The sequence below is a fragment of the Thermobia domestica genome, chromosome 9, assembly GCF_964235325.1.
Source record: "Thermobia domestica chromosome 9, izTheDome1.hap1.1, whole genome shotgun sequence".
Lineage (NCBI taxonomy): Eukaryota > Metazoa > Arthropoda > Insecta > Zygentoma > Lepismatidae > Thermobia > Thermobia domestica.
The window spans coordinates 93461349-93477472 of NC_137462.1; the positions used below are offsets into that span (position 1 = coordinate 93461349).

Below are 16124 nucleotides of genomic sequence, written 5' to 3' on the forward strand. Positions count from 1 at the left end.
TAGTAATATCCTACTGTTGTAAACACATACAGTTCTATTCTCTACCAGTCTTCGTATAATTTACTATCTGCAAAAAAATGTAAAATTGCAACAAGTAAATTTCCTTTGAGTTAACGCTAAACGTAACTTTCAAAAGTTCAAAATCAACATTATGATACCGATCATACCCATTTTTGCATTTTGTTGGCATATATTGTACATATGTAATGCTGCACAAGGGGACCTTATTCATTACAATGACCAAAGCCAATCAGGCATGAAGATATGTAACGATCTCTTACTTATGTGTTGTGAAGAAAAGTGGTTCATTTTGTATCACCATCTGCAAAAATTGCAGAGAGTAACGTAACGCGAAAATCAATTATTAACTGCTATGCATACTAAGCTACGCCGTGTGGATTTTGTGGTGGACAAACACCATGCTGGTGGTTTTCTCGGGGTTTTATCGTTTCCTCCCAATTTCTTCATTCCAACATTTCATACATTTCTCATAATCACCATCTCCTTTAGCTTAGTCAGCGTGGGATCTAAAACTTAAAGATCTCATTTTTTTATACTAAGCTATTTATAATTATAACTATTTTTATTGCAAACTGAAACGCAAACCATAACTTCATGTCTCCGAAAGTGTACCACCAATTTTGGAATGAGGCCCAATATCGTCATCTTTTGGGAAAATGAGAACAAGAGTGTTAGCTAAACATTAAGCCAATAGAACAAGTCTCATTTTGTTCATCTCGAGTTTTCCAGTAGCAGCGCTAGCGCTGTTGGTATGAGTGAAAAAAACAATAACAAGAAGAAAAAAAAAACACTTTCCTGTTTTGAGTCAAATCGTTGAAAGCAATAGAATTATCTCGATGAAATTATCTCACCGGAAGATACACACTCATACACTGTTACAGTGTTGCCAGGTCTCCTGATATTCCAGGAGATTTCCTGGTTTTTCAAGTTATCTCCTGGTCTACTGATTTTTCTTTTAAAAATGTTAAAAACTCCTGGTTTTGCGCATCATCCGAAAGCTCTTATAAAATGTAGACTTCAGAAACCAAAAGGAGTTGTTATTTACTTTGCAGCAAAAGTTTCCCTTCCATGGGATCAAGAAATCACCCAAATTATGGACTGCACGATTTTTAACGCGGGTGTCTTGAATTATATATTGAAGCAGTACATCAAATTCGAGAGAGATATGAGCTCCTTCGTAGCTAAGCGGTTACGGTACACAATTTTGACGTGGAAGGACCGGGTTCAATTCCCGGTGGGACCTTATGTGGTTCGGATTCCACGTTAATCAGTGGGTCTACGTCTCGCATAACCTTGTTGTTGAACGGGACGTTAAACTCAACTCAACTCGAGAGAGAGATACGCTTCATGATCTCATCATGAAACATTTGGAGATGATAGCCCATCAAATGAGATAAACAAATCGGTACAATCAATTGCTTTTCTCGTAGCTGACTTTCCTAATGATATAGAGTAAATTGCAACAAGTAGATACAGAATGGCGGTTATTGCGAAACACAGATTTGTAAACTGAAAATGATGTTTCTATTCAAGATTTTTGGATGCTTGTCAGGAGCGTCATTTCAGATTTTGCTTAGGGGAATTAGACCCTTTGATATAAGTAAAATTTCGCACATTTCATTGATTCATTGTAGAAATGGTTCTGCCTTCCTCAAGTATCACTGTAGAAAAAGTGCTTTCAATCGTAAATTTGATGAAAGCGAAACAGACAGACTTGATACCCAAATTTTGCAAGGATTGCTGCACACAAGAAGTCTCACTTCTAACAACTCAGGCTAGGATCCCCTGTGCATCGCTCTCTGACCAGCAGAGTCAATGTTGACATGTACGCAGATAAAGATGAGTAGCCTTTTATTGGTAAGTATAATCATTGATGGGTTCAGTGTTTGCCTTGTAAAAAAACATAATCATCCTAATTAACATTTTTAGTTATTAAGTTGTATCTCCTGGATTTTTCCTGGATTTTGGATAAAAATTTTCCTGATTTTTCGAAAAATTGGTTGGCAACACTGCACTGTTATGAAATGATTCAGAGGTAAACTTGTATTAGATGCTAGATGCTAATGGGAGATGAAAACATGAGTGGAAGCTGTAGTATTTGTTTTCGAAGACTTGTATCCTATCTTTTTGAGTATGATACTCCGAAAATAGTTCATATTCGGAGTATTAAAGTGGGTGTTATAAGCCGGATATTACAATTGTGTGTTCTAGCTTACATTGGAGGGTATGTACCCATGTTTAATATCTCATACAATGCTCGAAATTTAATGTAACTTCCAAGAATGTTAATGAATGAGAGAGCTATTTTCGGGTTCACTCGAGCAGATGGTACTACCAAATAGATAATTTATAGGTAAAATACGATGTGAAACATTTTTCGCAAACAAATGTGGGCTTGTCTATAGCCGGTTCCCCGCAGTTCTTTGTCACCGGAACTGGAAGAGTCACTACTACTACTACTACTACTACTACTATTACTACTACTATTACTACTACTTATATAGAGAACAGAAACCAACGAACCCCTGCGGGGCTTCTAACCCGTTCCTACTACTACTACCGCTACTACTACTACTACTACTACTTATACTAAAGCTTCCTTACCACAAGATTTACATCTTAAATCTTTATAACATGCGATTCCGATTCATTATAAACTAATATGAATCGTTAGAATCATTATGATTCGTTAAAAATCACTGGGGGGAGCGGGCTATACTCAATCCGAAATGTCAGTGTGAAAGTAAGTAATAATGTCTGTGCACATCATATTGAAATGAAGTTTGAGTGATAGTGGAAGTGTTCTTTTCCACTATCCTGAATTATACGTATATCCTCGTCGCTGACACGCCTACTCCCTACTGATGCACCCCCTGCTGCGCTCCTGCAGACAGCATTCATGCTTTTTGGTGGCAACCTAGCACAAGTTGGTTCGTGTGTTCTTATGTCATATTTCAACATTGTATTTGTACTGAGCCCTCCTAAAGTCAATCTGCAACTAGTACTAAAGCTGCTCATTTAGTGCATGCTTTGCTAAAAGAAATACAAAGCTCTACGCTGCCCTAAAAATGCAAGAAATGTGTAAAAATTTGGTACAACCGTCTGCTCGAGTAATGGCCTATTTTCATGTCTTTTTTATATATATAAATATATAGATATGAGTCGAAATTAAAGCTACCGATGTACTATAAATTCCTTAGTATCATCTTCTACTGATACATAAATTCGTGATTTATATAGTTCTTTTATCAAGAATTGCACTGTACCGTTTGAATTATTCTTGTGGGAGTAGTTGCAATCCTGGGGGGAAGAGTCACTTTGGGAGTTCTTCACTGTGACGGCTATAAATACAACGTTTGGACATACGACATAAGAATTATAATGCAAACAACAGCGGGTTAAGTGCCGGAGACAAAGCTCAAGAATATGAAACGTAACTTACGCCTTAAGATCACAGATTTACCCTGCGGCACAAAGATTCAAAATCTCAAATCAGCCAGTGTTAGGTGGTCACTAAAACAAAAATGTGTATCTAATCTAGTCCAGGGAAGGCATTAGCGATATTGAGTTTGCCTATAAGCGAAAATAATAAAAACAGTGTTCCTCAGATTACTACGTGCTTTATGTGTAAGAGAGTTTTATCGTTACGGATACAAATACTCAAATATTTACTAAAAGTTAAGTTATTAATAAGATATAGTTTAGATTTCATTTTATTGAAAATGCAAAACATCCTATGCATTGTTATTGCATTTGTTGATAATTGTCCAAATCAGTCAAAGGAATAAACTTGGTGTCTTAAGAGATTTTTTTAAAAGGAAGTTTATACTTTGGCCATTTCGTTCAATGAATCAATTTATAAGAAACTGGTTCTTCGGAACATTTCATTAAATATTGTAACCAATTCGTGGTCTCTGTTCGGTGTTCTGTCCTCCGTGGTCCTGCCAATAAGTATTCTCTTTGAGACCTGATCTTACCTGGATAGGACGATGAAGGACCTCTCCAAGAAGGGATTACAATTGTTTCCAAATCGCTCGTCGGTCTCAATGATGAGATGAGCATTACGCGCCGAGAGTTTCGGATGTCTCGTCCCGAAAACCTCACGGACGATCAGACGGTCATCCAGACCATACCGCATACAAATATCATTCACACAAACAACGAAAACACACTGGATTAAATAACATTATACTTATTTATTAGAATACTATTATATAAAAAAAATAACGAAGAGAAATGAACACAACACTTAACACAGAATATGTATAATAATCTTCATTACTAAAATCAATCACACTTAGCCTTTTTAATGCCCTGTAGCCCTTTTTATCACTTTGATTTATATATATATATAGAAGATTATGACTGAGATTGCACTATGAATACTTTTCTCACACCATTGACGCACTTGGGGGAAAAGTTGCTGGGATAATCCCGCGTAGCAATCTAGTTGCTGCTCCAAACAATCCTGAAGAATTGAGATGAGTCTTCAGCAAAATAAGTTTCCAAAGTGGAAAGCTAATGTTGGAAAGCGCGTTTATAACTTTTTAGCGCATAAGGTATGTGATCCTGGGACGTCACTATTTGGGGCTAGCTGTAAAAAAACGTCCCTCACCGGCTAATAGCTTGTGCCCCTTGACACAAAGTCTTACTTAATTCCCGACGCAACGTGCGTGGTGACTGCACACAATTCCAGATCAAATTCCTCGAGTGAAAAAAGTTCTAGATACGAGCTGCAGTGGTTGACTGAAGTGTGTTGGCAGTTCATTCTAAAAACCACTCAGTTAAAGCACCTGTATGCACATGCAAACAGAATACGGAAAATAATTTATGTTAATTTTAATCCACTGGCCACGATGCACGAGACATTGCGATAACTAGGGCGTGAGAAAGTACAGATAAGGAACTGCAAAAGCAATGTGACTGGCGTCACTCTGGTCACTCGAACATCTGGTCAGCTAGTATTTCCATAAATTATTAAAGAAAGCACTTAATTCAGTTCCAAATAACTGTAGAATATATACTGTGCATATAAGAAATCAGGGAGAAACACTGAGAAGGTTCGTCGCTTACTGAAATGATCTCAGCGAAAAGCAATCATTTAAATATATATATGAATAAACAATGAGAGACTTCTTTGTCCAGTTGCGTGGGAAGGAAGCAATTTCCACCGAAGAAAGAAATTATTTGCGTCGCAAAATAAAGTATAAATTGAAAATAATAATAATATCTGTCTTTATGAAATATACAGAGCGTCCACAAAAAATACTTTTATAACCTGGTAGCGGTTGTAATATCACCAAGAATCAGTTCTGCACGAATTCATTGTATTTAAAATCATGGTGATTGGGACTGTAACGTTTCTACAATCATTTTAAACATTGCAAGGTTCGCACGCTGATAGATTTAGAACCATATTAACTTTCTATCGTAACACAATTAATTTATTAAAACTTGAAATGTACAATATATAAAATAATAACAGAAAGACTACGTCAAGAACCAGCAGTGCTATAAACGGTACACAATAGACAATAACAAACAGCAGGAAATTATCAATACCCGAAAGCCAAAGTCAAAAACACACCAAAGAGAATGAATGAAAAACATGAATTATATATTAAACTATATGCATGAAGTTAGCAAGACCCGCTAACCACCATGAATAACAATTAAAATAAAAAGGGCAATTATTTACTTTGACTCGGACAGTGACTGCAACCGATTCATCTGACCCGGTTCCCGGAGCAGTTTAAGAATCACATTGAAGTTGTTTAACCCGATCGTGATGTAATGTAATGTGGTATTATCATGGGAGTAAAGGTGGAATAAAACGATCCCTGCGGGGCTTCTAATCCCCTTCGCTCGCTGACACTCGCTCAGGTATGTTTCGTGACGTAAATAAATCTTTTTTTTAATCAATAGAGTTGTGTGTTAAAAGTGCACTATATAGCCTACGACGTGACAATACGAAAAGCACAAACAGTTCCAGGAAGTGATCGAACCTACAGGAACCGATTGAGTTGAGTTGAGTTGATTTTAGTTTAGCGTCCCTTTCAGCAGCGAGGCTATATGAGACGTGGACCTACTGATTAACGTGGAATCCGAACCACATGAGCTCCCGCCGGGAATCGAACCCGGGTCTCCACGCCAAAGGCGCGTACGCTAACCACTTAGCCACGAGAGAGCTCTAGGAACCGATTGAAATCATTGGTCTGGCCTAGTCAAAGTAAAATCTTGCCTAAAAATATTAAAACTAATATAAATAACACAAAATTATATACGGTACTTGAAAGGGAACAAGCCCTCGAAATCTCCGAACAGAACTAACTATGTATCTTAAAGTATGAAAAAATAATTAGAAATAAATGCTTGAAATTTTAATATGGTAAATATAGTTGGGCAGCTTGCTTCATGAATAAATATTTGTACCTAATATTATAACCAGAACAAAATTTCTTATTCCATAAATAACTGCGGAACTACATCACCATTCCTTCTGAACCATGCGTACAGCTGAAATTCCTTCTCGAATGGCACCAAACGTTACCAATGGTTTATGTCCTACTAATAAAATTAAAATTATAGTAGTAGCTCACAGTTAAATGTCTTCACTGATCAGTCCCTCCATGTAGCGGACCGTCATTGTCAGGGAGGAGGTAGAACTGAGAGCGGCTTCATTTTCTCATGCATGCATTGCCCTTCATCCGCATGTTCTCTCATGCCCTCTCAGCTGCGAATACCGCTACAGAACTTAAGGATGGTTAGTGGGTTATTTTTGGGAAGTGGCTAGTTCTTGGACGTCTTCCTTCATCGGGGGTGGACGTGCTCCCATCCCGACCTGCTGTTGTAAGTCCAGTGTTTGTGTTGTTTGGTGTCCGAGTCTGAAAATATAAAATACCTCCCTCCCTCCTCCCTCCCAAAAAAATCACACTTTATGTTCTCTTGTGGTCTGGTGGGACTCTTTCTCGTTCGACAGGTTGTTTTCTTCTAGTTCCAATACTTCTTTTTCCAAGGCCACACGTTTCTTTCGACGGGAATGGTTCTCTTGCTTCACCAATCCTCTTGAGCACGTCGACCTCACGCTGATCCTGCGGTAGGGCGTGCTTATGAGATAGCCAAAGGAGTAGCGTAAGTTCTCCTCGCAGACGCCCCGGTGTGAAGTTGCGGCGTTCCGACACGTTTTCTATTTATAAATGTGTATTTAATAACTACATTTTATGGGCACTAAAAAATCTTGAAGATCGTGTCCGGGCTCACCCTCTCATTAAAAGCCCAGACCAAGAGAGAGTGAGACAAATTCTGAAATTGTAGATTGTGTGGAAAAGACAAGTATCGCGACGCCCTGTAGTCCGATATCTTGTAATTAAAGATACTAATAGTACCAATGGTGAAGCTAACCGTCCAAGTGCTATTAAGAGCTTATCCTCTTTCCTCAGCTATAACTCCGCTATACAAGTTAAAGATATCAAGAAATTGCGGAATGCCACTTTATTGGTGGTGCTTGAGTAGCTAAGCAAATAGCGAAGCTACTCAAGTTAACCTCCATTGGACTAGTAAACGTATCGGTAGAACTCCATCGTCTACTGAATGTCTCTTGTGGTAGGATGTTGGAACTTCCTAAACCTCACCAAAAAGAAGATTAAACCGGATCCGGCTGACCAACAAGTTGTAGAGGTGGCTTGCCTCAAAAGTAAGAAGTCAGGTGAACTTGTAGCTATTCAGTCACCAATTCTTACTTTCAGTTTACCTGTTCTTGCGGACTACGTGAAAACTGGTTATCAGCAACGACAAAATCCCACATTCGCCTCTGACGTATTATATAGTGATGAGGCAAACTTTTACGTGTCGTGCGAGGCAAGGATACAGAATGTGCGGTAGTGGTTGGATAATTATTCGCATTGGTCTAACGCAACCGCAGAGGTTTCCTGCAAGGTGATGGTGTGGTATTCGCGTTGTAGGTCCATTCGAGACCCTAACGGCGATGGTGGGTTATCAATATCTAATCATTACTATTGTCGGAGAATAGGTCATTTCCTAAGTTTTTCCAAGACGATGGCACCCCACCCGATGCGTACCTGTATCCGTGTGTAGCTCTATTGGCAGTTTCCTAACCCGGGAATTGGTCGGCAAGGTGCTATGAAATGGCCACCTTGTTCCGCTGGCCTGTCCTACTGCACTACTACCTGTAGGGCTATATGTAGTTTGTTGTATATGCGTTGAAAATTAGGGATGTTCAGCAAGTCAAGAAACAAATTGTGGACACATGTTCCGACACTTTGCGCAAGGTTTTGCGTAAATGGAAGCAAAGAATACATCAGACAGTCGACCTGGATAGGAACACTTGAAAACGTTCTAGCTATATGACTAGCCTCTTTTGTTGGAAACACAACAAAGAAACAGTCGTGATTAAGTAATGGTTAGGGTTAAAGTAAAATTAACAATGCTATTCAATTTATACGAAAATTTAGTATTAAGATGACATATCACATGCAGTGGTTTCCGTTTAAGACTGATGCGTGAAATTCAATACGGCGGACGTCATTGTAATGTGTTCTCAAACTCCCCCTCTCCCCCTCCCTCCGCACGTGACTCCTTAGCTACATTGTTACTTTGGTTATATTTTGCAGCATTTACCATTTGTTAGGCTGTTTCCACACTTGTGGACTACTTATATATCCGAATCCGTGGTTTAGCTATTAAAAAAAAAAAAAAAAAAAAAAAAAGACTGGTGTCAAAAGTACGGTTTATTGTTACAAACTTACTAATTAAAGGCGATCTCATCTCCCTCAACATACTCCCCTACTTTCTATATACACGTTTGCATACGTAGTTTCTATTGTTCTAAGCAGTTGTGAAAATCTTCAGGTGTCACCGTCTTTAGTACCGCTGCCGTTTTCTGCTTCACCTATTCCACAAAATCACACGGTGCCAACTCTAGTGAATAAAATGGGTGTCCCAACACTGGAGTCCTCTTAGCTGCCAGAAACTGTTTAACGGTCAAACCAATATTCGAAGGAGCATTGTCGAAATGCACAATCCATTTATTGTTCTTCCACAAGAGGGGGCTCCTCTTTCGTACATGTTCTTTCAGCTTCACCAAAACCTGCTGATTTATTCACTGTCTGATCTGATGGTATTCACTCAATCAGAAACAGGCTATTGATATCAAGGAACAGAATGAGCATGATCTTTACTTTCGATTTGCTCTTGTGTGCCTTTTTGATTCGCGGTGATGAGGACGTTTTCCAGTACATTGATTGCCTTTTCGTTTCAGGATCATATTGCAAGTTCCACTTCTCGTCACCAGTGACGATTTTCGCTAACAAGTCTGGTTTTGCTTTCAGGCGTTCCATTATGGCACTGCACACGTGCTTCCGTAAGTCCTTCTGCTCCAGTTTGATTTTTTTTTTTGGAGGGGGAGGGGGCAATTTAAGCACAAACTTTACGCATATTCAAATGGTCGTGCAGAATTGCTCAAACAGACTCTTTTATCGATGCTCACCATGTCTGCTATGATTCGAATGCTGAGCCTGCGATCTTTTCGTACAATATCAGTCACTTTCGCCATGTTTCTTCTCTGTTGCTACTGTGACAGACCGACCCGGTCTTCCATCATCATCAGAGCTCCTTCGTGGCTAAGCGGTTAGCGTACGTGCCTTTGGCGCGGGAGACCCGGGTTCGATTTCCGGCGGGAGCTCATGTGGTTCGGTTTCCACGTTAATCAGTAGGTCCACGTCTCATATAGCCTCGCTGCTGAACGGGACGTTAAACTCAAAATCAACTCAACTCAATTCCATCATCATCATCAACGTTCTTACGTCCCTGGCTGAAGCGTTTGTGCCACTCGAACACTCGTATACGTAACATCGTATTATCACCATACACATCCCACAACAATTTCACACATCCACTCGGTGATTTCTTTAATTTCACAAGGAACTTCAAGTTAATGCACTGCTCAATATTCACATTCTTGCGGCAACGTGATTACACTTACTCTTCTTGAAGGTTCTGCGCTCTCCACTGCACCACTTATACTACTAACAGGGTTGCCAATCCCGTTCTTTTTTAACCAGACCTCAGATTATATCTCAAATTGGCAATATCATGGGACACATCGAATGGTGGTGTCGCGGTGCCCCGCAGAGACGCTCTTGATAGCGGCCCAAGACCCAACCTTAGAATTTTAAATGGAAACGTGGGGCGAGTGACATCTCGTTCGATAGATCTTCAAACATTAAACAGCGTTGTGGCAAAATATTTTTATATACATCACCGTTTTCAAAATGGCCGCCAAGATATGGTGCCTGTATCAGATGAAACGTCCAGTACCACTAATATGAATACAGTTAGAGATAAATGAACAGAATAAAACTCGTATAGGAAATCGCATAGGGTATTTATCATTCCACGACTCGAGAACGATGAAATAGAGAAAAAGATAATTAAAGTAAAAGTGACATAATGCAAAGGAGAAAATCTGATTCTTCGATAATCGTCTTTCAGACCTCTCTCCGTAAGTGGGTGAAGCGGGAAGAATGAGACAATCTCAAGTTAGAACCCGACTTTTACTTGCAATAAGTATGATTTCTCTGTAACATTTGTGTGTACAATTGACTGGTACTGTAGTGAATAAAAATAAATTGAAATTCGTTTTGAAGGGTAACAGTCATTTATATTACAAAGTGTTATTTGATTGGAAAAAGGGGGCGCGGTCGCTCAGTGGTAGAGCGTTCACCTCCGGTGCTTGGGGTCCCTGGTTCGATCCCAGCTCGTACCGTGTGGATTTTGTGGTGGACAAACACCGTGCTCATGGGTTTTCTCGGGGTACTCCCATTTCCTTCCACTTTCTTCATTCCACCATTTTCATTCATCTCTCATCATCACCGTCTCCTTTAGCCTAACCGGCATAACCGTGGGACGTAAAACTTAAAGATTTCATTTCATTTCATTTGATTGGAAAAAAGAAGCAATTGAAATGCGAAGCAAAGGTTTTAATAATACATTTTTGGAATTTGCAAACCTTTTGTCCGCCCCCCTTCACCCATGGGAATTTCACGCAATGCGTGCAAAAAGATGTTTGGGAGGCATCTGCATCAGTATATACTGTTTCGTTACTGACCATCACAACTGAAATTACTGCTGAAAGTTAATTGGAATGTAACTATGAACAACATCTCAGTGAACCTCATATTATATCTCCTAAATTTTCCTCGCAGAAGGTGTTGGGTAGGTTGAAAATGGGTGTGCATCCTGCTCCGCCTGTTATAACTGAGATTGTCCTTGTCTTTCTTTTCCACTAGATGAATATCGGGATGGTACTTTCTGTATTGTCACAGCCCTTGACTTTCCACATTTTTGCCGCTAATCCGCGATTTATGCATATTAACTGTTAAGTAATGAAAATAATTAAAACAGTGTTGTGTGAATTATTAAATAATAATGTGCTAATACTTCGAATTCAAAAATGTTCTCAGAAGCTCTTGTCGAAAAGACGTTTTATCTGATATAGGTGCCATGCCTTGATGGTTATTTTGAAAATAGTGACCCATATAAACAATCTTTTGTCACAGTGCCCTTTAGTTTTTAAAGATCTATCGAACGAGGTATCACTCGCCTCATGTTTGCATTTAAAATTTTGAAGTTGGTCCCCATGACGGACGACCCTGGGGGTCACCGCGACAATACCATTCGATTTGCCCCATGGCATTTTGTATTTGAGATTTGTTCAGTTCATTTGTGTTCAACCATTTTCATATTAGTGGTACTGGAAGTTTTACCTGTTACAGGCACCATGTCTTGGCGGCTATTTGGAAAACGGTGATCGATATGCAGAATCTTTTGCTACAATGCTTTTTAGCTTTTAAAGATCTATCAAAGAGGTATCATTCGTCCCAGGTTTCCATTTAAAATTTTAAAGTTGGGCCCTGAACCCAATGAAGGGCGGCCCTGGTGGACACCGCGACAACACCATTCGATGTGTCCCATGGCATTTCCTATTTGAGCTCTTGTTTGGTTCAGTTATGTTCAACTGTTTCTTATATATATATATATATATATATATATACACATGTGTGTGGGTGTGTGTGTGTGCGTGTGTGCGTGCGCGCTAGCTTTAATAGAAAAAAGTTGATAATATAAACTAGCTATTTACATTATATTTAAGAAGCTCATGATTTAGCGACCATAAAATCTTTCATTTAACAAGTTTTCTGACTAGTTGTATTCCACAAAACGTTTTTGCCATTTGTAGAGATATAAAATGTTACCAGTACAGAATGAAATAGAGGCTTTGTTTGTTGAATAATGAAAACCGTTAAGGTTTCCGAAATATTCAGAAACTGAAATTCATTTTTATCGAAGTATGAGGAACATAAAGGTAACCAGTGTTTAAGTCTGTTTTCTATTTTCTGTAAAATTTTGAATTTCAATGTTTTGCGAGAAACTTTTTCCTCCTGAAATAGTTTGAACTGGCGTTACGTAAAGACTATTTTGCTATAGACATCTTTGAAACGATGTATGCATATCTTTTTAGGTATGTTCTGTATTGGAATAAAGGCTACCAAGGAACAGGAAGCTTAGAATCCGCCGTCACAAGCAAATTAAAGGGAATTACAGTGACAAACTTCTCATCAAGTGAGCTTAAGGTTAGTGGGATATATTTTCCATACCTTACCCTTCTCCTCTCAGTCTCATCTTGCTTAAGTGAGTTCTGACTAGACAATTTGAATCCTATTATTATTCAAACTTTACAAAATAGGAATTACAAATATGATGTTAGTGTGAAAAGAAAGTTTTCTAAAATTATATATATAATGCTGTATAGATGATTCCTTGCCAATTAAACGAGGAAGGAAAGACAGAAAAGACACGTGTTGGTGGAATGGATCTAATAACGTCTTTCTTAGTAGTTAGGCTATGTAGTACTGGACCAACTAGGTAGTAGGATCAAAGTATTACCCGGTTTTTTATCTGAGCTTTTTGCGTCCGTCGGCTGTCGAACCCGGCACTACACGTGTTAATTATTTGGCCACGACGAAGTACGACACTGTACGACTTTAGGTTACAGTTACTTACAGTCTTAGCTTTTGTTGTAATATAGGCTTACAATTTCTGTAGGAATATGGAGTTCTCCCTTTATTTCATAACTAGTTAATAATTTATTGGATTTTAAATTTTAGTCAATCCTTACTGCTCATAAAAAGCTACAATACCGAAATAACTTATTTTTCCGACATATTGTTCTATATAAATTAGAATGCGTGCGGCCCCGGGTTCGGTTCCCAATGGGTACACTCGGTCGAAATAGTATAAAAGCTTTTTAAGGAAAGCCTCCTGAGTGAGTTTTTTCCTGGATTTCCTTCATTCGCACCAGGCATATGCCGGGATGGTACCCAACCTGATGATCCCAGGGCGCTTCCTTCGTTCCATTTTCATTTCTTCCTTCCCCAATTTCCGGGGTAGTATGATTGCCGAAAGACGTCATCATGACAGACTAAAATGGCAATAGATGCCGAAAGCTCAGAAATCTAATTCTTAATCCTATATAAACTAGGTGTCCTGAAATAACGTTCGTCCTTTCATCTAGAAAAAAAGTTGATATTTCTGACAAACGTTGAAACTCGTAACCTATTAATTTGAATAAGCAGAATTTTAAAATATCAGAGGTATGAAGGAAAGAACCAAGTAAAAAGTTTAAAGAAAGTCAAGTAATATATTGTCTCAGACTTTTGTAAGACAAACACAGGGTGTTTACCATCCGAGAAAACCAGGAATTAGCTGGGAATTTTCTGATTATACAAGAAAATCCGGGAAAATGGTTAATATTAAGGTTTATACAAAAATTGTTGTCAATTTGCTTTCTTACAATATGTTTTACGATTAAAGGACCATTGCAACATACGCTAATCGGTAACGGAGATGCTAGGTAAGACACACACACGTCATCTTTTAAAATGGCTGCTGTGTTTATATCAGGCATGATATGTAAGGTTAGATATGAGCCTCACGCTTTGGTCGCTTTTACCGTCTCTAGGCTGTTCCCAATACAGTCTAAACGAAAAGAATTGCATTAGTTTCCTGTGTTTTAGGATATCCTTTATTGACAGAATGTTGGTTAAAACAAAGAAAGTTTGTCATTTCTTATATAAAAAATGAACGAAAAGTATTTTAAAATATGTTTTGTTTAAAAACCATACTAAAAAATAAAACAATAATTCTTTTTTCTTCTTTTGGTCATGATACAACGAAATGTCAAAAATTAATTTTCACGAGAATTGGAAGACCGATTTCTCATGGATAAAGAATGGACCTACGACTGCCAATTAACTTTTATATTGTGCAATAAAACAAACATATACAAGGTAATAAAAAAATTTATTTCCATTGTAGAGCAGTAATAAACAAAGAGCAATACAGTGGACGATACGTACCTTCAGGCTTCGAAGTAATCTCTATCAGCATCCAACACCTTTTGCCAACGTTTCTGCAGCTGCACGATACCCTGATAATAAAACTCGACGATTGTGGATGCAGAGAAATCCGTGATTGCATTTCGCAGGTTTCCCTCATTTGCAGAGAATCTCCCACTGAGGTGGTTGTTGAGGGAATGAAACAGTAAAGTCATACAACAAACACACACGAACAAGCTACTTCAATACATTCATTTCTCTTCAATAGTGGACGAGCTATGATTGTTGTGTGTGCGCAACGTGCTGGTATTACTGAAGGTCGATCGTCAGACTAATTCGCGATCTCTTGGCAGGCAGGTGTGTCATTTTGTTTCCTCTCCTCTCAGAGCGCATGATTAATGGGACGTCAAAAATGGCAAGAACTTTCTTGGTTACCTTGTACTGTGCATAAATGGGGAGATCAGCTCTATTAAGTCATGCTAAAAGCAATAATCATAAAATAAACGAAGCACGGAAATCGCTTTCTATTGAACCTTTTTATCAAAGCTTACCACTACACAGAAAAAACAATCTTTTCGTGAGCCAATATCCAGCACATCTAGAGCCTACTCTTCCGTTGTCATGTTATCTTCATCAGCTGCTGTGCCAGAACGAATATCTACTGCTTCTGAGATGCCTGACTTTCTGCACTCAAAGAAATTATAGAAAGGGTAATATGAAGTAACTGAAAGTGAAACACTTTGATGTATTCAAACTGTTATATGTTTAAACACAAACATACTATTTGCTAAGCAGAACAATATATTCACAATAAAAAACTACATACGTGTGATAGTTTCGCCAACTAACACTTTGGCTTCATCAGACATTGTGAGATACAGGAGAAATGTGCAATCTTATATACACACTTGAGACATCTTGCTTCCGATTGGCTTCTGGCAGCAGAAAATCTGATTGGCTTCCGATTAGCTCATGTTATATGTCTTTAGCAATGCTAATTTATTTACAAGAATATTCAAAGATAGCAAGTGCAAGATAGTGATGTAGCAAGTACTATGAAACTAGGAAAGGATAAGATATTATATACAACTGTGTATGAGCTTGCCTCTTAGTTTAAAAGTTAGTTAATGTAGTTGATAACTATGAGTGGTTTCATTAGTGTCGGGTTTGATAAAGCAATGAATAGATGGACTTATTGGTAAGATCTTGGGACAGCTCGAAAGATCAAATAGTGTCATGTTTCTGTTCATCCAGGGTGTCTATCGGTCACGAAAGTCACGAAAAAGTCACGAAATCAGAAAACGGTCATGAAAGTCAAGAAAAAGTCACGAAATTTAGCTTTTGGGTCACGATTTTTTTTTATCTGCACACATATAAATACTGGCTGAAAAACTTTGTTCTATAAAATGTCAAAATTCAGCGCCAAAAATGCCTACGGTCGGCTTTAGACCCTAGCAAATCGCAAGCAAAGCACGTTTCTGTCACATGCATGGAAATTCCTCCTGATTCGCACTTAAATTCGCTGTTGCGAGAGTTACGAAATTTTATTGTTCAGTAAAGAAAAGGTCACGAAAAAGTCACGAAATTTCATTTTGGAATTTTAGTAGACACCCTGTCATCCCAGTTTCTTCATAATACGACGGCTTCAGATTTCTAAGTAGTCTAAGAAACGACGTCGAAGGTTTAGAT

The 16124-nt window shown here is 38.4% G+C and overlaps 1 protein-coding gene across 2 annotated transcripts in view; it reads left to right on the forward strand.

Annotated features, from left to right (window-relative positions):
- Positions 1-2039: 2039 nt before the first annotated feature.
- LOC145694863 (P2X purinoceptor 4-like) overlaps positions 2040-16124 on the forward strand; it is a 71999-nt gene continuing 57914 nt past the window's right edge. For both annotated transcript variants that reach the window (XM_081771565.1, XM_081771564.1), the window contains exons 1-2: positions 2040-2245; positions 12560-12671. In XM_081771565.1, the coding sequence (XP_081627691.1) occupies positions 2079-2245; positions 12560-12671 (279 nt within the window). In that variant the 5' untranslated portion in view covers positions 2040-2078. The remainder of the gene's footprint in view (positions 2246-12559; positions 12672-16124) is intronic.